Here is a 26,950-nt window from a genome sequence, read left to right on the forward strand (position 1 = left end):
CATGAGGGGGAAGTAACAATAACATTGTTTTCCATTCAGCGTTGTCCATTGGGAAGTACAGTCTTAAAAATAAAATTGCTTGATATGGGGGGACCAAAAGCCTTGCTGGCAACAGCTCTTTCTCCACCCAGTAAAGGTGACATTGAACGTACCATACTTCAGTTGAAAGAGGTAGGCATTCTTTTAATATTGTTAAATCAAAGTAATAAAAATGTAATACACAACTTTTTTTTGGTATTTAAGGTAGTAGGAGTCCTAATGGGAACCTGAAATGGAAACTTTGTCTAGAGAATCTTTTGTTACATTTGACTGTTGTTTGCTTACCATCCTCTTCAGTGTAATTTCTGCAGTTAGTTCATTAAAACAGAACTGTAATTTCATCAGAGAGTAATAATACTGCTTAAACTAGCATCGATGGTGGGAAAGAATAGGGGGGGAAGAGACAACTGGAACTTCAAGTTAAATTGTTTGTCAATAATTAGCAAAATCACAGTCTTACACCCTTCAATGTGTAGGGGTCAGTGTAAAGATCCCCTTCTGACCTCTACAAGGAAGTTGTGATATTGATTTTCAGTTACAAAGTTGATGCAAGGTAGAACATTCATTGTATTAAACTTTTTCAGAGTGCATAAGAAATGATACTCGTATACAGTAGATGTAATAGAAGTTCTGGTTTCAAAATAATAGTTTTCTTAAACTGATTTGAGAACCTCACCTTAATTACAGTTTTCATACTAATTGATACTGCTTTGAGATAACTGCTTACCTCTTGCCTTGTTTTCTTACAAACTGGTCTTATATTTATTTCATTACTTTTTACAAGTGAATACATTTTCATTTCTCTAGCTGGGAGCACTTACAAATTGTGTGCAAAAAGATGATCCACATGATGGTGAGCTGACTTTCTTAGGAAGGGTATTGACACATTTGCCAGTGGATCTACATCTTGGAAAATTGATAGTCCTCGGGCACGTCTTCGGGTGCTTAGAAGAATGCCTTATTATAGGTAACTGAAAAAAACCAAAATGAGAACATTTTTCTAAAAGGAAGTGATTTGCACATTTTTACCTTTTTTTTTTTTCCTCTCTTGTAGCTGCAGCACTCTCTTTGCGGAGTTTTTTTGTAGTACCTTTCAAGCAGCATGTCGATGGATACAGGTATAACCCTAGATATTTTACAATTTCCTGACCACAATTGAGTGCAGAGGACTAAGTTTACCTTTAAATATATATTCTCGTGTCATGAGTCTAAATTTCAGTCTAAGTGCCAAGAAATGCAAAAGGAAGCTTTTCCAGGGCAGATGAGATACTAAAATCTATTTCTATGTGAACTAAGTAGTATCCCAGAGCTAACTTACCTTTTCTGGGTGCAAGACCTGATACTTCAGCTTTGTCATTCTCGTGTGAACGTGTGGCAGTGTATTAAAATGCTTTGGTTTTTTTAAATAATTGAAAAAAATCCTTGCTGTCCTGCTCACACAGTTTAGTTTCAGCCAGGAGATGTGAATAAGAATAAATAATTACAATAAGCATATTGACCTTGTATATTTAAGACCTAGAAGATGTAGAGCATTTTGAGCTGTATGTCAGATTTGATATTTTAAAAAAATAAATAGTTGGCAATTGGTTTTCTTTGTATATTCAGGAACAAACTCTTCTTTGCTGGGAATACCAAGAGTGACTGTATTGCAATTGTGAATGCCTTTAAGGTAAGTAATTTTTCCTGGCTTCCAGTGAAATCTGATAGATCTGAGACTAAGCTTCTCACGTTTGTATTTTGAACTTGCTGAAAGTTGGTAAGACCTTCACATTGGTCCTAGCTACTTCATGTTGCTTTTTGAAGCCTGTGTCTCACTGTGTAATGCCATTAGTTCTGATGGGTTAATTTTTACCACAGTGAAGGAGCTTCACAAGTCCACACCAAAATAAGGCGGCAAGAAATGGATAAAAAAATGGGTTGCAGGGCTTTGTTTCTGACTATATATCCTACTTTTCAGTCTCCAATGGTTTTTGAGATATTTGTTCTACTAAGCAGATGGAAAAGAGCATGAAAAGCAGAGAAAGACTGAGAGCATGGTTCTTATCTCAACCTTCTGCTTGGTCAAAGTAGGAGCACATTTTACACTTGATGGGAACTGGAGGTTCAGAGTCTCTTGACTCTGTGATCCTTTCAATAAAGGACCTGTTTCACATGGGGTGCCAAATGTTTTCCAACTCAGGAAGGTTTACCTGTGTATAGCTACTATGAAGGTGATGTCTCATTGCCTCCAACAGAAAAAGTGGTGGCTAACCAGTAAGCAGAGTGAAGTTTCTGGACTGAATAACTTGAAGTGCTGATCAGGTTTCTCATGTAGAGTATCTGCTTCCTCTGCCCTACTGAGGATCTCACTGCAGCTATTACAGATCTTAGAAGACTGAAGTTTTCTGAACCATAATACTTATTGGTATTGTGACCTCACATGCTTCACTTGAATGTCTGCTTGGTCTGTTTTCCTTTGTCTTAATACACTGTCTACATCTGTGCTGTTGGAAAACTTCTTTTCAAATTGTTCTTGAGCCTTTTTAGGAGGGAATGATAAAAGCCTTGTCATGGGCAACAAGAAATTTGTATTTGCAACACATCTGAGTCTTGCAAGTTTCATATACCCAGAACATACAGCCTTCAGTGCTTCAGGAGAGTCTTTTATCATACTAAGTTATGCTTCTTAATAAACTGAATTTTAAGGGGGGAAAAAAAGAAAGGTTTTATGAGGCAAAATGGTTTTCATCAGCCTCGGCTGTTTAAATGGTATGCATACATATTTAAAGAAAAATAAATATGATACAGCATTTATTGATTTATCTAGGCTGGTAAGCTTGTCTCTTGTGATTTGCTCAATTAGCAGTAATCAGGATGAAATTCCAGTAGGAAAGAGTCTGTTCTGCAAAAAAAAGTCTTGTTTTTCACTAACTAATACATGTCTGTATCATGTCCCATCTCAGCTCAGATTTACCTGGGAACAGGTTGTTGTTGAAAGTAGTACTGACTGATACAAAATGACTGAACTGCTGTGGTGTCAACTTCCTTCTGTCTGATAAATTAGAACTTGCTTTACAGATGTTAGCAGGTTGCCTCTTTTATCTTTTGTGTTTCACTTCCGATCAGCTTATCAAGGTAGGCTTGCAGTGTTTAAAGGAAAATTAGTATCAGATTAAAGCAGGACTGTCTTGGTTTTTGTCTCTGGCTGTGAATGTTAATATCCTGATGACTCACCATCTTTTCCAAAATTACTGTTGAGCTTTTGTGTCGACAATCCACTGATGATCAGAGAAAATTCTAGTTTTTCATAAATTCACTTTAGCCACCACTGAAGAATTTACAGCTTTTATGTGGCATTTCTCTCCATTGTACTAACCACAAATAAAATGTCAGAGATGCAGTGATGTTGGTAGCTCCCTTTTAGCTCAGGGCACTTTGGGCTGGTAAATTCTCAGACAGAATGAGGATGGTATCTTTGGCTTGGCAGGATTTGTTCTCTCCCCACGGGCTGTTTGTAGTGGCTGCTGGGCAGCTCAGCACCATGGACAGCGGGTGCTCTGTGTCCTCAGCAGCAGAGCTGGTGCTGCACAGGAAAAGCTTCTGCTGGAGGAACTTGCCCTTCAAAACACAATCTTTCCATTATGGGTGACCTGACACGTTGTCTTCTTCTGAAGTCTCCAAAATCTTCAGCTGCAGATTTAATTTCTTCCATTTTTGTGTATGTTGGCTTTTTTTACTTCAGTGAAAGCTTACTTATATTCTGCTCTTCCCGTCCAGGGGAAAAAAACCCAAATGTTCAACCAGAATTTCTTGTGCAGTATTTCTGTGTGTGGTGTGACATCTTTGTGTTTTGAATGGCTGAGTACTAGAAAAAAAATGACCTGGAGAATTCATTGAGGTGACTTGCTGTCAAACTGGAAAAATGGATTCTGCAGGCATCTGTCAAATTTGCTGCCACTATTGAAATTATTGTCACTAATATTGTATGTTAATTTCTCTTCTATTCCTGTTTTCTGGCCTCATCTGTATCAGAATTGTATCTGAATCAGTCAGTTCACTTTTGTCTCAAGGCAAGCCTGCTTTATTACAGTATCACATCAAAGCATTCATATTCTTCTATTTATTGATGAATGTTTGCATGTGCTTTATTACTCTGTCCATATCCTCTCAGAAAACTAGGTGGATAGCCTTTTTTATGTTGCTGTGCTGTCAGTTATCAGGTGGCTACTGTACCTGTCCCAACACAAATCAGGACTTACTCCTTTAAATTCTTGGCACTTAAGATTCTCGATGTGCTTTTGGAATGTGCCACAATCAAGAATCTCTAAGCTATGTCCAGAAATACAGCGACTGAAATGCTGTGTTTCCAATTCAGTTGCAGGAGCTGATGGCAAGTCAGACAGTGTATGTAGCTGCAGTTTATTCAATAGTGTTTAAACTCCTTTTCAGTCTGTAGATGTGGAATTGTATCCCATAACCTATAAGCTGACTTGAAGGCAGAATAGTTGTCTTCCTACAGCAATTAACTCTTTAGCATATTGTGATAAAACATTTCTAACCCTGCTACACGTTGAGCCCTCCAATAACATATTCTCAGAGTTACAATTTCCAGCATACCACTTTGTGTGCTTATATATGAGCAAACAAAGACCCAGAGTTCTTGCCCACCCTCAACTAAAGAGAGTAAGACTGTTCATGACAGTGAGAAATATTTTGATCTGCTTAATAAACAACCAGGTGAGCATTACATTAGTCTAGGACCTAATTAAATAATTACGGCTGGAAAGAATCTGAGGAGGTCAGTAGTCAGGTCTCCTGCTTAGAGCAGGTTCAGCCATGAGGTCAGCCAAGCTTACTCAGGGTTTTATAGACAGTATCCTCAAAAACCTGATCTGAGTTGGCCCTGCTCTGTGGGATGTTGGAAGAGTTCATCTGAAGAAGTGTTCTCTAAACTAAATCAGTGTGATTCAGATTTCCTTATACTCTTTTATACTTAAATATTTGTATCCTGATGTCTGATTCTTTAAATTGATATTAAAAAGATATCTTCAGTGTAGGTATGGAAAAAACTTGATCATTTTACCATTGCATTAGTATTTGTAAGAATTATTGCTGAAACAATAGTTTGTGCCAGAATACTGTACCACTTCTTTCTTAGGCATGGCAGGCCTGCAAAGAAAAGGGGAAGTTGAGACATCCAAAGGTCAGTTAAACTTCTTTCTTCTTTTCTACCCAAGATTAATGACTTCAGTGCTGGAGTATTTTATGCTCTTAGTGAGGAATTTTTGCTAGAAATCCTCCTTCATAATGGTTGGGATTTTTTTTAATAGGTAGACAGGAGCGTAGGCACTGACAGAACATGAGCTCTGAATCCAGTGCTCAGTATTTCAAGGCAATCCCTTACGTGGTTCCTTTCACAGATAAATGAACGGTGGCCAAAGGTTTGAAATCCAATCTGCAAAGGCAAAATGAGCTGTAGTTGAAAGAAATGTTTTTAATATGCATGTCCAATTTTTTCATTTAGAGAATCGCACAACTCTTCCTCTACCAAATAAGTCTGAAAGATGAAAGATCTTTATGTGCATCAGTCATAAAAACCACTAGTATGCACACTATTTTTTCAGTCTATTTTTAAAATAAAACAGTTTTTTTCCTTGCTTCTGTCAGAGGATTGGAATAAGCTTCATGAACACCAGTATGTAACAGATGCTGAGTTATAATGAGAAGCCAAGATGGCCAGAATCTGTCTGATAATATTTATGCATCCAGATAAAGAAGATTCTTAAAGAAGATTCTGTAGTAGCAGCACAGAGTTAGAGTTGTGGGTTTAAATGAAAAGTTTAGATGACTCACAAGTGCATTGGTGGTAATCAAAGTATAGTTGACTAGTCAAATATTTAACTGTCTTGTTTTCATACATATAACACTCATTTGATAATAGATACAACGATAGCTGTGAAATAAGACAAAAATGTTCCATTGCTTTATATAACTTACTGTCGTCTACACAGAAGGATGAGAAGAACCTTGCTAGCAGTAGAAGAAAAATGTTTCTAGTAATTTTTGCATTTACATTTTGTGCTTTCTTTTCCAGGAAGAGCTTGAGTGGGGTCAATCAAATTGTGTTCATATTAAGAAGGTCAGAGAGGTAAGACAGTAAATAATAATTTTTATATGCAGAAGGACTGTAACTTCCTGTATTTTCTACAGATGTTGAGATCCTGCATAAGCCTGCTTTATGGTTACGTATGTGTCAATATATAAATTTCCTTTAAATAAATTCTGAATTTTTAGGCATTGTTTCTTTGAAGGAGAGATGGCACTATTTAAAGTTGTTGGAGAATATTAGGACTTGAAGTACAAAATCAAACAAGCTTTATTAACATGGAGAGCAAATATTTCCCCTTCTGTTCTTTTTTCTCTCAAGCGATTGTAGATATCCCCTTTATATACAGTATAAAAGAAAGAGGTGAGGAAAATCACTGTAATGTTAGCAAAGCCACATGGGCATTCTTGTGGAGAGTGGCCTTCAGATTGTGGTTTTTATGTTAGCAAGACCACATACCTGTACCTGGGAGGAATGGATTCCTAAGTAGTTTAATTGCCACAGTTGATGTTATGAGGAGATGGCTCTTGCTGGAGGCTGTAGGAGTGGCACATCCAGTAGGATCTTAGCTCAGAGATGGGGATTTGAAACAGTCAGGCTGTAGCTTTTGGAGGAAAGGAATTTTTCTTTTGTTGGAATAAACAAAGTGGTGTTAAACTATTAACTGTTTAACATCTTTTGAACATTTTTTTAAGAGACCTTTATATTATTTGCTAATTCTATAAGTCCCTCACTTACACTGGTTATGGTGAGACTGCTGGTGTTACATAGCTTCTGTCCTACAGCTAGGATAATTTTAAGGAAATAGTTATGTAATGGTGACTAGACTTAGAATATTTGAGTCTTTGTTGATAGTATTACTGCAACAATTACAAAAATTCTGTATCACAAAGGCTTGAAGCTTAACATGCTATGGTGAGAGGGGAGATAAGTAAAACTGATCAGCAGAGCATGGCATTGCCCATTATTCCAGTAGGTCATACCTTTTCACGAGCATTGGATGACCTGTGTTCAAAAGGGACAAGAGAAAAAAAAAAGCTTTTCATGGTAAGCAACCACCTGGATAAGAAATGTCAATAGTATTTTAGCTTGTATCAAGGCAAAAAGATGGAGAAGAAAAATTGTAAAATTGGAGACCTGAAGTCTTACATGATACGTTCTGGGTAGTTGGTGTTATCTTGGCCCAATTTCAGATAATTCAAGAAGTTGTGCATGACATAATAGTTCAGGAGTTTAGAATGGACATCTACACTAACACTTACTAAGAAGACTGAGGCAAGGGTTTTATTTGCCACACTTTCAGATACCAATTCTATAATTCTTTGTGTGGAAGTGAATTTGGAGAACTGAGGCAGTCACACATACTGGTTTCTGATGGTAGTAGTTACCCTATAAGGAAAGTAACAGGATCTTTAGAATCCTAAAATTGATGGCAGGAAAATATAGATACTGAGTAGTGGACTGTACTTTTCTGCATCTTTTCTGAAGTTGGTCATGACAATGGAAACATTAATTGGGTGGTTGGAGGAGTGATGGCTGCTTATGAAAGCCTTAGAAATGCCTAGGATTAAAAGCTTAATAGAGCTTGTTCTGCTGTAGGGCATAAGTTTGATCTCACTTAAAGTCATCGTAGTTGTCTGCTGAATTGAGGCTGCAGTACCTGTTGTCACTGCTGCAGTTAGGTGTAGAAGTCCACATTGCATTAGCATGTTTTTTACCTTTTAAGATAAAACTCCAATGTTCTTTAAATAGCCAATCAGTACATCATCTTATTTAAGGTTGTTTCAGTTATTTTCCCAATCTATTCTGTATCAAATATATATAATATGTTTTGAGACTACAAAATTATGAAGAGATCAGGAAAACTACTTTAGTCACAGTACTGAAATTATTTTCCTAAGCAGAGATGCTTAGCAGTATATTAAGTGAGATGCGTACACCTGGGATGGAAAGGAGTTCACCCACTTATTTAGACTTACACTAACAGGTTTTATTTTAATTTGTGGGTGGTTTTGATGTGTTTAATGTGTAACCTAGAGTTCAAATTTCAGGTGTCACAGTTATTTCACAACTTGAAAATGAGAGTGAAAGCATTTAACATGTGTGTTAATGCTCTGCCATCTGCTCGAGATCAGGAGTATGTTTACAAACAGCGTTTCATTCTGCAGGTAATGCTTTATTGGCTCTTCATGGGAGAACCATTCATTTACAAAATTTACGTACAAAATTTATATGGATTTTTAGTATACTGGAACTGATTAATTAGTATTACACATTTGTGTTAATGTTCTTTGCGGGCTTTGACCTTACAGATGAAAAAACAAGTTGTTTATTACTTTGAAGGACAACTGATGTTACTTCCGATGGTTCAGAATTCACACTAAGTTGATCCTCTGGCTCTTTACTTCTGACAGTTCATCAAAATCAACAAAGTCATACTGAGATCAGTTAAACTGTATATTTAAGCTAATCTTTGTTAAAGTTATAAAAATCTAAAAAGGGTGGTTTGTGTTAGAAGACTAAGAAATAACAATTTTGAAAATTTTGTTTTCACTGGTATTGAGTACTATATTTGAACCACCACTGGCTTGGCTAATGATTGGAGGGGAGAAAATTCGATGCCTTTCAGCTACTGCAACTTTGTAAAATTTTGAGTTAAATTTTTTGTTTTATTTGGATTGATTAGTAGTGTGGGGTTTTTTTTTCACAGACCTATTTATTATTTCATTGGCAAATAGTTTCTATGTGTAAGAAGTGAACTTTTCAGAACTAAGTTGTTAAATACTGTAAGATGCAACATGAAAACTGAACAAGTTTTATGTAGTTAGTATGTTTGTTTTTTTTTAAATTGAGGCTGCTCTTGATATCAGAGCTAACAATTATACTTTTCATAGAGCAAGTCTGTCCAAAAATGTTAAAATGTTGCAAAACTATTCTAGAAGTTGAACTCTTTATCATGAAAGTACATTTTTATGGATTTGTATGAGTTAATGTTAGTCCAAAATCAGTAATTCCTGAAAAGATACGGGGAAAAAAACTTCATAGGGAAATCTGTCAGTGTCTCTCTGTTGCTAGTGTATATCTTTTCAAGAAATTGAATGTAATCTGGTGTGTTTTACCAAATACTCTCTTGATTTCAGGTTGTAATAGCTGGTGCTTTCTATCCAAACTACTTTACTTTTGGAAAATGTGATGAAGAAACTGTTGTGAAAAACCTTGCTGGCAAAGATCCCCAAACCACTGTAATGGTATGTTAAGAAGGTGAACCACTTAATAAAGAATCAAGTACTGAAAATGTGTAGTGTTTGGGCACTGTGCTTGATTTCTCTCTTGGGCAAGGACAGAATTAGTTATCTACTGTGATTCTCCCTTGGTCCATTATCTTCTTTCTGCCTTCTCTTTCTTTCCATACAAAAAACATTGCTTGGGTGGGCAGTTATAGAAGAATTCCTACAGAGAACTTCCTCTATGCATTTGATTGCTTACTTTGCACAGGCAGCTTTCATAAAACTAATAAAAAATTCGAAAAATAGAACAGGAATATAAAGGGTATGTTTTGGTAAGCATGAAATGTATAAATGAAGTGTGTATATATATGTATGAAATCTATGTATATGGATAAAGTTGCATGAAAGCAACTTCAGTGTTGCTTTTTTGTCATCTCCTAGTTGATAGTGCATGACATATTTGCTTGTTGCTTTAAGGTTATTCAGGTATTGCAGTCTGCTTTCTTTTAGACATTTTTTTATCTGATTAAGTACAAGTTTGAAATGGCTGTATTGATGTTGAAAATTGCACATGGTGTCTCAACTAAGGAAATATTTGCTGTATCTGAACTAGATATAACATTGTAAAATAATCATGATCTACACTTAAAGAAACCAAACTAACAAACAAGTGAGCCTCACAGAATAGAGTTGTATTGACACAGGAGAAAAATGTTAGGAGAGAAATTCTTAAAAGCTTATTGACAAGGAATTTTTTCATGCTTTACTGCCTACCCATGAAGAGAGGATAGTTTTATAGTGAAAGAGATGCTAGCCTGGTAATATGTGTGCACAAATACATTTGTGTGTGTTTTTGAAGTTTTAACCAATTGTTTCAGGTTGTTGAAGCAAAAAACAGAAAAATCTGTGTAACAGACTAAACTCAGTCTGGCAGAGTAAAAATATAAAAGATAAAAATATCAATCTCTTGAAGGGTGGGTGTCATGAAGAAGCCAGTCTCTTTTCAGTGGTCAAGGGGCAACAGACATAAACTGGAGCACAGGGAGTTCCCCTCAATATGAGGGAAAAGCTTTTTACTGTAAAGGTGATGGATCACTGGAACAGGGTGCCCAGAGAGATTGTGGAGTCTTCTAGATTTCAAGACCTGTCTGGAAGTGTTTCTGTGTGACCTGCCCTACATAATCCTACTTCAGCAAGGGGGTTGGACTCTGTAGAGGTCCCTTCCAACCCCTGTCATTCTATGATTGCAAGATTCTGTGGTTTTCTTAATTGGATCTTGTCTGCCTCCTGAATGACACATGTTAAAGAAAGCTATTCTGCTGCTTTTTGCAGTTAGTTTTTAAGCTAGTTTAGCTGACAGCTGGTGAAATGCATGACTCTTTCACCTGTTGCCTTAGGCATGGTAAGGTTATAATCCAGCTATATATGATCTGTAGAATCCAATATACTTAACATTATGCATTGCAATATACTTAACTAGATGTTTCTCTTAAGAAAATGCCTTTGAAAACATGTGTCAGGTCCCTTAAATTCAGAAATTTGTAGTGGTTTCAGGTTGAAAATCCAGGAAGAGTAACAATTTTTTAATTCAATTTGGAAAGACCTCAAGAAGTTACCTAATCTGGTAATAAGGTTAAAGCAGGAAACACAGTGAATTCAGGCTATGTTGCTTATTTCTTCATGCACTTGAGTTTGGAAAGATCTCTCAGGATGGAGATTCTGCAGCTTCCCATGGGATCCCACCCAGTTCCCTGAATAACCCAAACTGAGCTGTCCTAGACTTCAGGATGTGTATTTTGCTACTTACCTCATTCTCTTCAGAATCTGCAGTTCTCCTCTTTCCTGGTTGCTCTGCCCCAGGCTGCTCACTTCTGTATCAAGTTCAGTAATGTTCAGTAATGTTCACTGATAGCAGATCCAGAAGAACCCCGTTTCACTCGTGACCTGTGTTACCTTCAGCAGCCTTCAGAAATCTAGGAGCTTGTGTTGTTTCCCCATAAAATGCAAAGCCTGTGATCTAGAGACCGTAGCAATCCGTTGTTTCTCTTGTGTAAGCAAAAAGCAGGATGCTGGACAACTTCTAGGAAGAAATGTTAAATATGTATTACTGCAAATGAAGCTCCTTCATTTCTATTTAGAGAAAGAAAACATTTATCTTCTGGTTTGAGGCAGTAGGGCAGCAAGACTGACTTTATTATCTTTTGAGATTTTTTAATTTAGTATACAGTATTCTTAGAAGTTGTTGGGGTTTAGATCGTATGTCATTATTGCAGCTTAAGGGAAGAGGGAAGTAAACAATTTCAGGGAACTTGACAATGCATCAAATAATCAAAAGTATCCAAACTTATCTTTTTTTTCTTAACAGCTTAGGAACATTCCTCCCTTTGGATATCTATACCATAAACAGTTGCAGTCATTGTTTAGACAGTGTGGGCAGGTAAAATCTATTGCTTATGATGGAAAAAAGTAAGTATGAAATATTTAAAGTATTTCATAAATTTGCCTTGTCTCGTGTTCTCAGTTACCTAGTTATGCAGTAATCAATTTCTGTCTTAGTCAGTGGTACACTGACAAAATGAGTTTCTTTTTTCTTATCTCTCTGGAATCAGTAGTTTCTTCTTAATGTATTGGCAAGAGTAAGAAAGGTGGTACGTTCCTTATGGAGACTTCCTATTTACAAGGAGTCCCATGGATGAGACAAGGAGCAATGGGCATAAATTGCTCTTGGTGAGATTCTGTTTGAACACAAGAAGAAAATTTTCACTGTGAGGACAGTCAGACGTTGTAATGGTTTCTCAGGGGAAGTGGTGGATTTGCCCATTCTGGAAAGTTTTAAGTCTCATCTTGACAGAGTGCTGACATATATAAAAAATAGTACTAGAAGGGTTGGACCAGATGATCCTTGAGGTCCCTTCCTGACATGCTGTGACATTCTGTGATAATAGGATGGTTGGAATAACATTAGTTAAACTAGCAGAGTGAAAGACCACCTATTCTCTTCTGTTGTCTGACAGTGGATCTTAACTGCAGCTAATCTGTCTGTATATATTTCTAACTTGTATACTGAATTAGCTCATTTCTGCAGTCAGATGGCTTTGCACAAAATTAATGCAACTGGCTATTTTTAGCTAAACTTCTAGCTAACTTTTTACTACAGCTGCCTGAAGTTGAGTTAATTTTCTCCTGAGTCTTTTCCAATCTTTAATTATTCCTTTATGCACATATTTTCTCATCATTTCTATTTGTGTTAAATATTCTCAGTGAACTTGTTATATGCTTATGTGAATGTTATGAAGTTTTCTTAAAACCATCCTAATAATTGAAGTTTTAAGGTGTGTAAGAGCAGTAGGCAAAGCCTGTGAGGAATGTATGTTTCACTGTTTGCTGGCCTGCTAAGAAATGGACAGGGAGAAGAAATTATGGGTTTTGTTTGTGTTCTGTTGGGTCCTGTTTCTTCAGTATTTATTGCAGTTTTATTTGGTGGGGTTTTTTGTGCAGGGCTTTTGTGGAATTTTCCCGCAACCCAATGGAGACCTCTAAAGTTCTTCCTGCAGTGTATTTGTCAGTGAAGATGTCACAGCTGAGAATTCCTCTGGAGCTGAATGTTCATTATCCAGATGATATCACAAGGGAATTGCTAGATGTGAGAGCTGCAAACGTGGAATCTCTAAGGTAATAGTGTTGCATGGAAAACCTGCTTCTTTGCAGTGAAATGGGGTTTGCTGAGGTCTGTGGAAATTTCCTCAGAAGTGTCACCAGGGAAGACATGTTAAGTTCAAGAGCAAATTGGTAAATTGTGTTTAAGCAGAATAGTTTTTCCCAAGTAGAAATCACATGATTCTCTTACATATTTCATTATAAAGGTGTTTTACTGTTTAAGGGAACTCTTAGGTATATACTATCTTTTTAAGGTTCTAGTCCATTTGCCTCTGGCATATGGAAATACAGATGTACACAGCAATACCTGTTCATGCTAGACATAATTTATACCAATATAAAGAGTAGCATTTGGAGACATAAAACAAGGGGAAGGAGGAAGAGTATAACAACAGAAACCAAGTGGAAATAACACCAAAGCGTGGGGAAATGTAACAGAAAATACTGCTGAGGAATTCAATGTAGTATCTCTGGTCCACACCTCCTGGTGCTAGAAATATCAGGCACGTGGCTTTTACTGTTACAACATGCTGTCTGTGATACTCAGCTTCAGGTGAGACAAGGACATTTCTAACTAATATATCTGCCTAGCTTCTGGTGCATCTGCAGCTATTTCAGTATTTTAAAATATTCTAAAATACAAAGGCAGGAATGAACTGGAAATGTTAAAATGCAAGTGAATACTTTGCTTCCAGTTGATTGTACTTAATAAAACTTCTAGCAGTTTCACTGTGCTTATAATCTTTGTGAAAATTAATTGAGACACTCAATTAGATTGAAAGACTAATTTTAGAATTCTTCTGTCAAGTAAAATTAATATTATATATATAAAAAGGCTGAATTTATTTTAATGCTTTAGGGTTCTTTTTTAAAATACTCTTAGAAGGTATGTCATAGCAAAAGGCTTGACTAACACAAATTCTCCAAATTTCCAATAAATTGATGGTATGGTTGCTTCTTGATGTCTGTCTTCCTGTGTTTGGTCACAATTGAATGCAAACAGTCTCTCTGTAGTATTATGGTACTGTGAGGTCATTCTACATTCTAATTAAGTTAATCAATTTCTAAATACAAGTCATTAAATACATAAGCACACCCTATGGACACCTTGGGAAGCAAATTGAAGGAAAAATTGGAGCTCCTATGAGTAAAGTCTTTAGCATTTTTATTCCATAGTTTTTTTAGAGTAAATGTGGACTGTCAGCAGCAGGCAGTGGAGCCTATGGAAATCTCATTTGGTGCCTTACAAGAGTCAAAGATGATCCCAAATAGTCTTCTGTCCATCAAGATAACAGAGGTAGGAATGTTCTACATCTGAAGTAGGTTACATCTAATAATCAGTACCTGGGTAACTTTGGAGAGGTGAATATCTGATAAGCTTAAATAAAAAGAATGGGTACTAAAAATGGTTTTAGCCCAGAGGTGTATCCATAAGAGTTATGAAGATTATTCTTAGTCTAAGTTTTAGTAGTTCTTTGTTAGACAATAATGTGCATGTCTCAGATTTCAAACTAGGAAATGTATTTGCACTTGACAAAACTTGGGAGATTTGTTAGCAGTAAATGTTAGGTGGAAATAGGTATAAATGTAAATAGGATTATGGGGAGAAGGAAATGTACTTGTGTGCACCAGAGAAATGAGAATCTGTAGGCATTTGCTCAGTTTTCTTCAGAAAATGCAGGGGAGAGAAATTACATGAGTTAATTGTACTGCATGCTCATTCAGATGAACACTGCTGCATAAAAGTGTGTTAGGGGAAAATAATTTAAATAAAACATTTCTAGTATCTGGAGCTGATAAGTTTTGAATCTTGTGTAACTGTGATCTTCTCAACAAGTTAAGTAGTAGCAAGCAATATATATTCTGCTGAAATAGAATAATTTTTTTAAAAGCCCAAACCATTTGTCTTTATATCAGCCTATAGAAATTATAGGCTGATAGTTCTTGATAGCAGTGACATGTTTTGCAAGCATAGAAAATACTTTCTTCATTTTATTGAGCTGAGTCTTAGATCAAAACATTATAGGGATTTGATCAGACACATTCCAATCACTCATCTATCTGTGCTTTTTCTGTTTAATACATCAGCTTTAATGGTCATATGTATTGTAAGTAAATGGTTTTTTTTTATATCACGAGCATTCAGTGTAAGATCAGAAATGGGATAAGAGTTTAGTAAGCCATTTGAAAAGATGACATTTTATTCAATTTAGTGTAAGTAGTGGAATGTGCTTTTCAGTTTCTTGAAGGCTGGGTAATCATAACTAAAATGCTGACTTGCTGATAGATGTAGCTAACTGGTATTGCTTTACTAATAAGAAAAGTGCACCATAAATGTCAATCTGTTGATCTGTCAATCAGCTGTAACTTTTTTTTTCATTTGGTTTAGAAAAATGGAAGAAATCTTTTCTTAATTTTCTGTATTTTAGTAATGCCTGTGTCAGGGTGTTTTTTAGATGAAAAGTGTATTGTAGATGCGCATCAAATCAGCATATTAAAACAACTTACAGAGAAATTCTTCACTGTATTATTGCAGTATGAAAACATTTCTGTGTCAGGAATAGGAGTGCTTTTCTGTGTTTTGCTCCTGTGTTTTTTATTTGGTGCAGAAAAGTAAAATCGTATGAAAGCTGATATTGTCTAATTTTTATACTTTCAGATAGTAGAAGTTGGACACTTCTGGGGTTACAGGATAGATGAAAAAAATAGGACTACACTTCAGGCTCTAACTGCTGAAATTAACTACCAGAACCTGATGGATTTGTCAGTGTTTCCATACCCAGAGATGGTTTGTCTGGCACCATTCACTGATCTGGAAAACAGGGGATACTTCAGAGCTCGTATTCTCTATGTTTGTGGGGATTTTGCAGAGGTACAGTAATATGTTATGTCATGTTGAATTGGTAGGATGTAATTGGGTTAACAATCTTGAAGCTATGCTTTATATTTTTTTTTTTTTTTAAATATATATATATATATATATAATCACCATGTTCTTGATAATTATTCCAGAAAGAAATCTGTAGAACTATAACTAAAATAAAACCTAACAGAATGTGACCAGAATAGATGAATTACATTTTTTTTCCGGGACACAGGAATATTTTAATATTAAATTGAGAAGCTGTTGTTGATGCAATAAAGTGTCTTGTGTACTGTAGCAGAGCAAAGCAAAATATAAGTTAAACCTCCAGGAGCTGTGAAAGCATGGGAAGAAATTCCTAGGTCAGTCTAGTGCTGCATTGCTGGCACTGATGCTGTGACTTCCTCTTAATAAATATAGGGAATTACTTGACTTCTTAACATACCTGGCTGTCACCCCTATAGAACTACTACAGAATATTGTCATCTGTAAAGTCATGGATCACTAGTGAATACCAACATTAATTGCATCACTTTCTCTTTTGCATTTATAAGCAGTCACCTGATCCACGTTACCATCTGCGTATCTAAAAGCAGTTATTAGTTATTATAACACTGTTAAGATATAAGGTTAATACAGATTTAATTGTGGGGAGAGCCTTTCAGAGAAATCTACCTTTTCTAGATGTAGCAGATTATTTGTATCACTAGTTTAAACCAAGGGTCATATACTAGACAGGATAGAAATCTGACTGTTTTTGTATTACTTCATTGACATATTTTCTAGACTCAGATTTTGCCTCTTTTCACTTTAAGATTGTGGTGTGCTGCAATTACTAAACTTAGGTTGCCACTTTCCTTGTTATTCAAAGAAGCACTTGTAATGCTGATGCTTTTGGTTCTTTTTCCAGGTTTTCTTTGTGGATTATGGCAATAGATCAAAAGTGCCTTTAAGTAAATTAAAGGAGATTCCAAGCTGTCTTCGAGAGCTTCCTTTTCAGGTAAGGATGATTCTGTTTACTGCTGCTTAATACGTACCTCCATGTCTGGTCTGGGAGACAGAACTGTACTTCAAATCATAATGCTCTTCAGAATAATAATGAAGTAACATGTATTTTGCTAATGGGAGTGCCTGTAGATCACTAGTAGGTGGATAAACACTTTTGACATTTATGTGTATGCACAGAGCAGTAATTCTTGCATGTGAGTGAATTGCATTGTGTTTAATTGTGGAAGTAGAAGAATTGTAGAAGAACGTTTCCTGGGACAGTTGCTAGATGAAAAAGTTAATGGTTTGTGGGTGGTTTGTGGGTTTTTTGTTTGTTTGTTTTTTTGAGGTCTTTTTTGTAACTGAATGAACTAGTCCTGTGTCTGTGGGGGTCCAACTGTGGTCACAGGAATGGCAGAAGAAAAGAAGAACTGGCTCTAATAGCTGCCTTTGGCTGCTTGTTGCTTTAAGTTACCAGTTTCTTTGCTCTCCACCAGTTAGTTTTATGAGAAGTAGAATTTCTTTCTAGAAGGAGAGTGTTGCTGTGGTTCCTCCTTTGCCTGCTTATATGCAAAGCTCAGAAGTAACAGTCTGAGCAGGAGATCAGCCTTGCTTTAGTCTAAAGCACCTCTGAGCAAATGGCAAAGGTTTACACAGCCTAGAAAACAACCCTGAGGGGAGAACTGATCCAATGCTGTGTTTAATCTGTTGTTCTCTGCTTAAACCTGGCTGCTACCACTACAGTTTAGTATCTCTTGGATGTATGGCGTAAGCCTGGAGTGCCAAATCTTGATTACAGTTACTGTGCACAGTATTTTTGTTCCATCAAAGCTCCTGTTTGTTAAGCTTTAATTACAGAATGAATAAATAGGAGTTACCTAATTTAAATTTTTCAGAGCTAGAAGTCTGTTTTGGCTTTTTGTGTTGCTTTGCTGTTCTTTGAGCTTTTAGTTGAACTGTTATTTGGGTCTCTTCAGCCAGAACACTCTTGATAATTAAATAGTGATTTGTAACACAAATCTGAGGGACTTTCTAGCTAGTTTTCCAATAATCATCTTGAGCTATATTTACAAATGAAATAGCTTGAGACTTCAAGTGAGATTTAGCTTTTCAGTCCTTGTTCATGGATTTGTTCATACATGTGTAGCTGTGTTGGCAATGACAGAATAGGAATTATGCCAGTAGCTTTATTAGCAGTCCTAGGAATTAACATTAACCACTGCAGTAATGATGAAGTAATTTCATAGATATAATTCAGATTTTTGATAAAATTAGTCATTTTCATGCTGATTCTCTTCCCATTGCTTTCCATGTTTTTTTCTCCAGGCTTTAGAATTCAAGATGTGCAAGATGCGTCCGTCTGCAAAATCTCTTGTATGTGGGGAAGGGTGGAGTTACAGTGCTACTCAGAGGTTTGCCTCACTAGTAAATGGCTACACACTTCTAGCAGAGGTGTATTCAGTTGTGAGGAATGTTCTGCACGTGGATGTTTTCCATTACTCGAGGTGCAAATATCTTGTGAATATTCGAGATGTGCTTATTGAAGAAGGTTATGCTGAACTAGCAGAGGAATCATACGAATCACAAGTATGTATTAAACTGCTTCTACTTTTCTTACACTAATGTATTTCAGCTCAGGCTCTCTGAAGTCCTGTGAAAGCGAGATGAAGTCTTGACTAATTCCATGGGATTAGGAAATATTAATACTTGAACAGGACCAATATCTTTTCAAGTGTGTGTGTGTAATTCATATTGAGCAGTTGGGCAAAAGCATTGCTGCTTTGAGGAACCTTTTGGAAGAGATGTTTCCTAGGAGATAGTGGCATCATTTGAACTGCTACGCTGGTTCTTGAAGCTCTGAAAAAATGTAACTGCTTCATAATCTTAAGTGTAATTTTTATGTTTTATATCATCTGAACAGAGAAGAATATTGGGAGTTTTGTGTTTATAATCAAGTAGGCATGTTCTTTGTGGGGGACTTTTTTTGGTAAAATTTTTAAAAGTATGGGTAGTTCATGGTTTTAACACCTTTCCATTATTATGTAGCAAAGCCATGATTTGCTTAAGGGATTCTTTTTGGGACAAGAAAAGGAAGGAGAGAAAATGCCTGCATCTTCAAGAGAGGAAGAAAAGCATCTTATTGCAAGATTGTTGAACCTGTTTTCTGACAAGAAATACGATGCTCCAACACACAAGGTAACTTACGTGGTGGTTTTGTTGTTATTACATGACCTGACATTGTTAGGATAGAGATGAAGACTGAAAGTACCTTTAATAACCAAATCATACATGATGTCTCTTAAAGTGCATTCTACCTTCAGCAGGTAGAAACTATCAAGGGGATCACCTTTGTAGACTATAGTCTGCAGCTTTTAACAAAGTTTTGAATTATGGCATAAGAGTTTAGTGAGTATGTTTTTCTGACACATTCTAAGGCAGCAATTTGAACGACTGCAGAATGAAGATAAAGTTCTTTTGAAAACTTAAAACACACGTTTTGTTCTTCCTCAGCTAAGTAAGCAACCAGGTGCTGCAAACCCTCTAACTGATAATAATGAAACAGTTTGCTAATTCCAGACTCAGTTTATTCTTTCTTACAAATTTTGATTTATCTTCTTACTTTTAAGATGGAACATAAATAAGAAAATGTGTGCCCTGTTCTTCATTCTTATTCCTCATCTACATTATAATTCTTTTTCCATTTCAAACCTGACAAAATTTCAAGCCTTCAATCACCTAATAATTTACCCATAGGTTTAATCCTGCTTAACTACTCACTTTCATAAAAGTTAGATATTTTCAAGATTAATATACATGCTTATGTAAACAAAATTACCTGATTGTGTTAGGTGCTCTATGAAGTCTGAACTTTTGTTTTTTAAGCCAGAAGAAAATCGTGAAATTAGTTCTTTTGCTTAGGTGCCCCACAAGTAAAGTTTACTTTAGGTGGGTGAAATGAAAATGGTGTTTACCATTTTATCAATCAGTGTTGCTTGATAAATGCTAAAATGTGTTTTGGTTTTAATTTATTAAGTGTTTTGATTTGGAGAGGTCCAGGTGCTGGCTAACTAAAATATAATCACTTTTTGAAGGTATCAATTTCTGGCCCATTCAGTCCTTATGAGGTGAAGTTCTACAGTATGACCAGAGTGTCCCAGTTCAGGTACGACAAGACTTGTATTGTGAAGTATAGGTACACTCTCAGCTGTTATTTTCAATAAATAGGCAAAAACCATTCTAGTTACTCCTACTGATTTTTGCAGAATTTTTAGTCATTTCAAAGACAGAAGTAGTCAAGCCTGAATTGCATTAATGTGCACACTGTTGCTATGTAAGATATTAAAAATAGGTTTATGAAAGGTGCTTTAGTGTGTCTCATGGAGAGATTTGTAACCATCATATACATCTGCTAAATGGTATTCAGATAGTGACTGCTATCCATTGAGTGAATTTTAAATATTTTTTTTACATGTTTCTATGTTTTTTGGGGTTTTTTTATGTGAAAAAGTTATTCTTTCCTCCACAGAAATGCTATCATACTAAAGGAAAGCATAAACTCTGTTGTCATCCATGACTCTCCAGAAGATCCTTTTCAACAGTTCTTGGTTGCTGCTTCTTTATCAGTAAATGCAACTGGTAATGCTTAATAGAAGTGTTGGGGTGGTTTCTCGCTGTAGTTCTAAATTACATTTTTTGAGTATTTTTGTTTTGGTTTTTTTTTTTGGTGCCAGGATCAACTCTGTTTTTAGATGAAACATCTTTGATGCCTCCTATTCCTGGCCTGCTTGCACTCCTCAGCATGGTGTTTGCTCCTGCTGTAGAACTCAGGTATTTGTGCACATTCAAAAGTACTGGTTCTTTGTTTCTTTTTTTAAGTACCCTCACAAAATTAGTGGGTTTTTTCCTTTTTAATTTTTTGCTCCCCCCTTCTTTCAGCACTCAGTATATCCTCGTTCTGTTCATGTAATTCTTGCATCTTGTCAGTTTTAGTACAGACTGTAGCTAAGTAGTTTCATGGACTTTAGAATTGGTGCTGCAGGCTCTATCCTCACAATAAGGCAATGCAGTATTTGCCGGTTGTGTTGGAAGCCTGTGAATATGAGCTGTAGAACTGGGCAAGTTGTAAATCTATGTGAGGAGAGGAACATGTGTTTTTTGTAAAAGCTGAGTTCTGGCATTTGGATTTCTGTTTTGTTTTGTTTAAATTCTTGTAACTGTAGACTGTCACTTCAATAGAGTGAAGCTGGCTTTCTTAATTAAAGTTTCATTTTGCATATGCATGATTCTCTTAGGCTTTAGGAATACATGTTTTCATAATTAAAACTTTAGTTTTGCTTCATTGCTGTATTTAAAAAAAAGCAGTATGACTTGGGGTGAATGCTTTTTGATCAGTTTAGCTTCCTTAGCCACCACCTGCATCTTGCTTGGTATGGCTTAGATAACTGTTTTAAGTAGTCTTCATACGAGTTTAGCTTCTTTGTTTCTAGGCAAGACTGTTTTCTTTGTTTTTTCTATAGGGTTGATAAAAGTGGAAAGTATTTTACTGGTGTTCTGTGTGGTTTGGGTTGGAGTCAGACTTGTGGGGCTCCACTGTTTCCAGAAAATGACATGGAGCTGACATTCGATGTGCATTTTGGAGCAGAAGACATATCAGAGGTAAAATAATGCATAAGAATTTTTCTGTAGTGGGAATTAGGTAGAATTCCGTTCATTAGAGTTAACTCAGAGTTAACTAGATGACTTCTTTTAAGCCATGTTTTTGGGTTTTTTTTTCTAGTGTTCCTACCTGTTTAAGATCTTGTATTCATACTAGAGAAAATAGTTAACCCTCCATGCACACTGAAGAAGATATAGAACAATACAATATACACTTTTCAAAACAAAAGCATCAATTTTGCAGTAATCAGGTGTCAACACTTGTTAGTTCCCTTCTTAAGATTGTGGTTTCTCATCAGCCTAGCATTGCTGCTTTGGAGTGTTCAGTTTGATTTTACAGCTCTGTCAAGCTACTCCCAGAGTCAGATGAACCAGCCAAACAATAAAGCTCCCTGTATTCTTCAATACAGTTTTTTTGCAACTTGCAGACAGATTTGTCAGAGGGAAGTAGGTACATGTACTCTGTTCTGCAGGACCATAAAACCTGTATTTGACCTGTGCTTCAGGTTTGAGCAGTGCTTTAGACAGTGGAGGACCTCGCATGCCCTGATGAGTTCTGTGTTCAGAGCAGGTGCACTGGGTGATGGATGACCAGTGGTTTCTAGAGGCTTTTTAAGGGCACAGTGGGCATACTGGTGTACATATCTGTGGGCTGTTGTTTTCTGAAAGCACTGGCTTGATGTGTGTGATGTCTGTATTCATGACACCTTAGCTAGAATGATAATGCCAAGTTGTTGTTCTTAAAACTTTTACAGAAGTAATTATTTGTTAGAAAAGACTCCAGGCTAGTGGTAGCCTCTGTTTTACAACAGTATGGAAGATTGTGATATCAGGTGGCTGAATATTAACATGTTTGACCTGCAGAGATGAAGAAGTGCTTCTGAAGCTTCAGATGCTTTTGTTAATAATATTCCAGTTGAAATGGGTAATATGGATGCCATGACCACCATCTTGTCAACGCAATATATAGAACTGTTGTTGGTTTATTTTATATTCTGTCACCGTTTATTTTTTCAGATAAACATCCTAAGAACAGCCATTAATAAGCTACTCAGTGAATGTGCTGTGTGCTCTGGACAAGAGATAATGACACAGCTGCAGGAAGATATTCGTCAGAAACTTCTATGGTAATAATTTTGTAGAAATAATACTGTCTGTTTCACAGTCTCAGCAAAAACAGAATATATAATTGCTTGAAGCATAATGCAGATGAGGCTTTGGGGAAAAATGTATGTTCTTACTTGAATGGTGCATTTAATTTACTTTATTTATAAATCAGTATACACAATAACTTTAGACTTGAGAGCAGTGCTTTTTCAGGGAAGCCTGATCACTTAAGTCAGAAAACCTGGACTGCTGAACCTGTTCTACAGGATACTAGCTGTGAGGTGTCTGCTTCGTGCACCCAGGACAAAGTTAATGAAGTCCTATGTCATAGGAGTGCAGAAGGATTTGGAGTTCTTTACCTTACATTAGATTTAAATTGTGTGTACTGCTTTTTCTCCCTGAACAGACCTGTGTAGGACAGACATTGGCCAAGGTAATTGCTGGAAATCCCAGGTTAATTTATGAACTGAAGTAAGGCCATCTGCCTTTTCCAGAAGTTATCCCTGCTTCTTGTAACTGAAGCAGTGGTTCTGAAAAGACTTTTGGGTGTCATTGTAGCCAGGCTTGTGAATTTCTGTTAGCTTGTGGTGTGTGTGACATGTTTGGTAGAGACAGTTCCATGACATATCCCTGTAACCCATTCTTTGTCAGATCTGCCACTGATGAACATGTGTGAAAAATCTTCCCTTGTTTGTAAACACGGTGTGTATTTTAGTGCCCTCTGTGTCATGTGTGGACTTTTCTCATCATTCCCTGGCTCTGTGCTGAACACACTTCAAAATGAGCTCTGGTTCAGTCATGAATTAACAGTTATGTTATGTTCTCTAGCATCAGCTTCATCTCTAGGAAATGTGACCTTTTTTGTAAATAGAGCTGTTCTAAAGGAGCTGTACACTGAGGCTGTTTTTCATGCTGATAAAGGTCAGAAGCTTTTAAGCTTAGCTGCCCTTATCCTCCTTTATCACAGTTATTATCAGAGCAGCTTTTATGCTGAGTTTTCAAGTGTTTCTTGTTTCTGAATATATCTGCTCAATTGATTTTTCTCTATTCCCATCTGTAAAAAAAAAAATCATAAATTGCTTTTAGTTGAAAGCAAGAGCCCTGCTTCTTATGTCCAAAAATTGACGGAAAGTTCAGTGTCATGCATTTTATAATAAATGAAGTGCAAGGGCTGTCAGCCTTGCCTTCTGAGGCACTGGAAATGAAATTAAGGAACATAAGCAATTGCCAAATGTGGAGATACCCATTAAGTGTTAGCTGACCTGCAGACACATTGGTTATGACAAGGGAGAAGGGTGATTGGTTTTTTGTTTTTTACACTGTGCCTGCTGCCAGCAGGCTCTCAGCTGCTCTTCTCTCGAGGTGTGGCAGCTCCCAGCCAGCTGGTGCAATGGGCTGTGTCTCCAGAAAGCAGTGGTACAGCTCCACACAGGCTGTGCCTTCAAGGTGCACTGCTGCTTGAACACTGCTGGAAAGAGCAGCAGTGCAGGCTGACAGGAAGCTGTTTGCATTTCACAGCTGCAGAGCTCTTGGTAAGATACCAGCTGCCCAGTGTACTGCTCATACAATCCTGAATTTCCTGTTGGTGTCCACATATACCTCAGGCCAGCTGGTGTCTGCACTGCCTTTAGACACTGCCCTGTAGTTCCATGCTTAGATTAAAAGCTGAATGAAGGTGGGCTGCATGATTCATGTGGTAATAACTGTGGGGAGAAGTCAAGGAAGTGGATAGGTAAGAAGAAGCAAAACCACAAAACCTCCCTGAAGGTGACTGACAATAACAGGAACTCATAGTTGGAAATCAATAGTTATATGATAAATTCAAGGCACAAAAATGTCACAGCTATTTCTGTAGGCATGAACGCTTCGCTACTGTTCCAGCACCATTCTTGGGTTGGTTGCTCAGTGTTGCCATCTTCCTCGGCGCAGGCAGTGCTGACTTGGTCAATCTCACTAGCCTCTTCTGGGCTGCTCTTTCTTCAGGCTTTTACACCTTTCTAGGGTAGTGCTTCCTCTCAGGGAATCTCTGTGCTTCTGATTCTGTTCCAGCAATCCTACAACTAATTTTTCTGCATTTCTTGCCTCTGAGCAGACTGACAGCTCATTCTTGGCATTCTGAGCCAAGGGTACACATCCATCCTGTGTCAGAGCTGAGCCTTGGGGCAGCTCAGCTAGGGGTGGGGAGCTTTCAGCAAGTGTTGAAGAGAGAAAGGGTTACACTATCAAGAAACCACATTCAGTAATTATTCCATTTTTTTATTCTGGATTCTTATTATGAAGTCCCTAATTCCTGTTGTTTGTTCTTTTTTTAACCTTTTTGAAAGAAGAGACAGTTTGTTTATTATCAGTTGTTTATTGCCATGATGCAGTCTTTTTGTGGGGAAAAAGCTTAACATTTTATTAATGAGTAAATGTGTAAAAATGTAGCTTGAACAGTCCTTCATAACTTTTCCCATTTTTCAAAAGCTAATTGTATTTACAACATGTCACCACTACTTAAGACTAAAATGAGTATTTGAAAAACACATCTAGACAGAATTAATTAAAGTCAGCTACTGTTGTGGTTTGCACAGCTTGAGGGAATAACTGTAGCAGACAGACTATCTATAGTAATTGAGTTGTCATGCAAAGCAAAATACCTAAAAATAGCTGTATTTTATTGGATAGCCATGTATTATGGAGTAAATGGACATTTACTTGTGGAGTAAATTACAGTTGCAAATTCTAGTACTTTGTAAACAAATTTTTTTTTTAAATTCAGTTTCTTTAACAGCAAATACCTTCTGATACCCTTTATATGTCTCTTTGAAAGATCGTATTACGACTTAATTAGGAACATTTAAGACTCCCTTCAGCAGAAACACCTCATAAATGCCTAGTTGTATCTAATATTAAAAAACTTTTGTATTAATATAATTACAATTTATTTAGTTTTATTTCTTAAGGCAGTTTTTATGTAATTTCAGCTTAATCTGCAAATCAAAACCTCGAAATATAATTGTTCCCACCTGGTATGAGAAGCCGTATGAATGGAATCAGGTAAGGGTGTAAATCTATGTTCTCTTAATAAGAGTAGTTAAACTACTCCAGAACTTAGTTAAGAGTGGTCAAATGGAGAATTTCCTATGGAAGGATGTCTTTTTAAGACTGGGGAGGGGGAAAAAAAATATTGAATTCAAAGATACTGAAAGCAAATTTATGGCATAAGAACTTCTACTTTTTGTAGAGTGTTTAGTTTGGGTGTCTTGGTTTTTAATTTTGTGTATGTAAATATTTAGCCTTTTCAAACAGAACACCTCATGATTTCTGAGAGAACCTGTAAAGGCAATTTTAAATATGTTGGAAGTTACAATTTTATGTTCTTCTTTCTATTAAGCAGCCATAGCCTAAAAGAAAAAAAATGTTATTTTTGTTGTTTAGGATTGATGTGTATGCAGTGCATTTTAGTTTCATTTTGGGTTGCTGTGCTTTCAGGGGGCTTTTCCCTCTTAAGCAGACAGAAATGTGAGTTACTTTAGAATGAATCTGTTGGGATCAGAGAGAGGGGGTAGGTTTTCTTGGAATTCCAAGAGCTGAAGTCCATAAAGCTGGAAAGTGAAGCTTCCTACCCTGTTACTGTAAGGACCTCTGGAGGCAACTAGATTTCCTGTTGAACGAGTACATTTTCTTAGTTAAAAAGTGATGGAGGGATTACTGTGTGCAGGAGATTTTCTACACAGACCCTCCCTGTGCCTCTCCTACCCTGAGGTGCAATCTTGAAAAGATTGACAGCAGTGAATGAGCACCAAGGGCACGGATTTCTTGCAGGTATTCACTGAGGTGTCAAGAGTGTGTCACAATGCCTTAAGCTAAAGTGTTTCTGTTCTTACATTTCAAATTCAGTTATTATTGTTATTATGAAGATAATCCCCTATTTAGTTAATACTGGTGTTTAGCTTTTTGTGACAATATATAGGCCTTCAATTAGGGTTTTGCTCACATTGTCTGAAGTCTGAAGAAGCTCAGTTCCTCTTGTTTTCACCACATAAAATACTACCTTGTAATGCTTTGGAACTGATTGTGGAAAATCTGACTTGGGCAAACTGTGAGATAACAGCATTTTATAGTACTGGCTCTTACATTGAAGTGGGTGGCATGGAACTGAAATGCCTGTATAATTTTAAACTCTTCTTTGACAGGAAAACAGGATTAAGAATGCTTTCTGACATTCATCCTGCTTCTTTTGGTTAGGTGGATTCTCAGCTCATCATTGACCAGTCAGAAGAGCAACACGATAGACCAGGAAATAGTATTTATCAGCTACATAAGCTTGTTGTATTGAATGTTTAG

General features: G+C 36.6%; 1 protein-coding gene across 1 annotated transcript in view; it reads left to right on the top strand.

The window, feature by feature from the left end:
• TDRD9 (tudor domain containing 9) overlaps positions 1-26,950 on the top strand; it is a 65,898-nt gene extending 38,948 nt beyond the window's left edge. Inside the window, exons 15-36 of the mRNA XM_030452257.1 lie at positions 40-171; positions 847-1,006; positions 1,094-1,157; positions 1,645-1,708; positions 5,177-5,221; positions 6,113-6,166; positions 8,176-8,292; positions 9,265-9,372; positions 11,717-11,817; positions 12,850-13,023; positions 14,194-14,305; positions 15,668-15,880; positions 16,782-16,871; positions 18,185-18,445; positions 18,905-19,054; positions 19,951-20,021; positions 20,385-20,494; positions 20,590-20,686; positions 21,376-21,514; positions 22,532-22,641; positions 25,588-25,660; positions 26,852-26,950. Of these exons, the coding sequence (XP_030308117.1) occupies positions 40-171; positions 847-1,006; positions 1,094-1,157; positions 1,645-1,708; positions 5,177-5,221; positions 6,113-6,166; positions 8,176-8,292; positions 9,265-9,372; positions 11,717-11,817; positions 12,850-13,023; positions 14,194-14,305; positions 15,668-15,880; positions 16,782-16,871; positions 18,185-18,445; positions 18,905-19,054; positions 19,951-20,021; positions 20,385-20,494; positions 20,590-20,686; positions 21,376-21,514; positions 22,532-22,641; positions 25,588-25,660; positions 26,852-26,950 (2,544 nt within the window). The remainder of the gene's footprint in view (positions 1-39; positions 172-846; positions 1,007-1,093; positions 1,158-1,644; positions 1,709-5,176; positions 5,222-6,112; positions 6,167-8,175; positions 8,293-9,264; positions 9,373-11,716; positions 11,818-12,849; positions 13,024-14,193; positions 14,306-15,667; positions 15,881-16,781; positions 16,872-18,184; positions 18,446-18,904; positions 19,055-19,950; positions 20,022-20,384; positions 20,495-20,589; positions 20,687-21,375; positions 21,515-22,531; positions 22,642-25,587; positions 25,661-26,851) is intronic.

Source organism: Calypte anna, chromosome 5A (assembly GCF_003957555.1).
Source record: "Calypte anna isolate BGI_N300 chromosome 5A, bCalAnn1_v1.p, whole genome shotgun sequence".
NCBI lineage: Eukaryota > Metazoa > Chordata > Aves > Apodiformes > Trochilidae > Calypte > Calypte anna.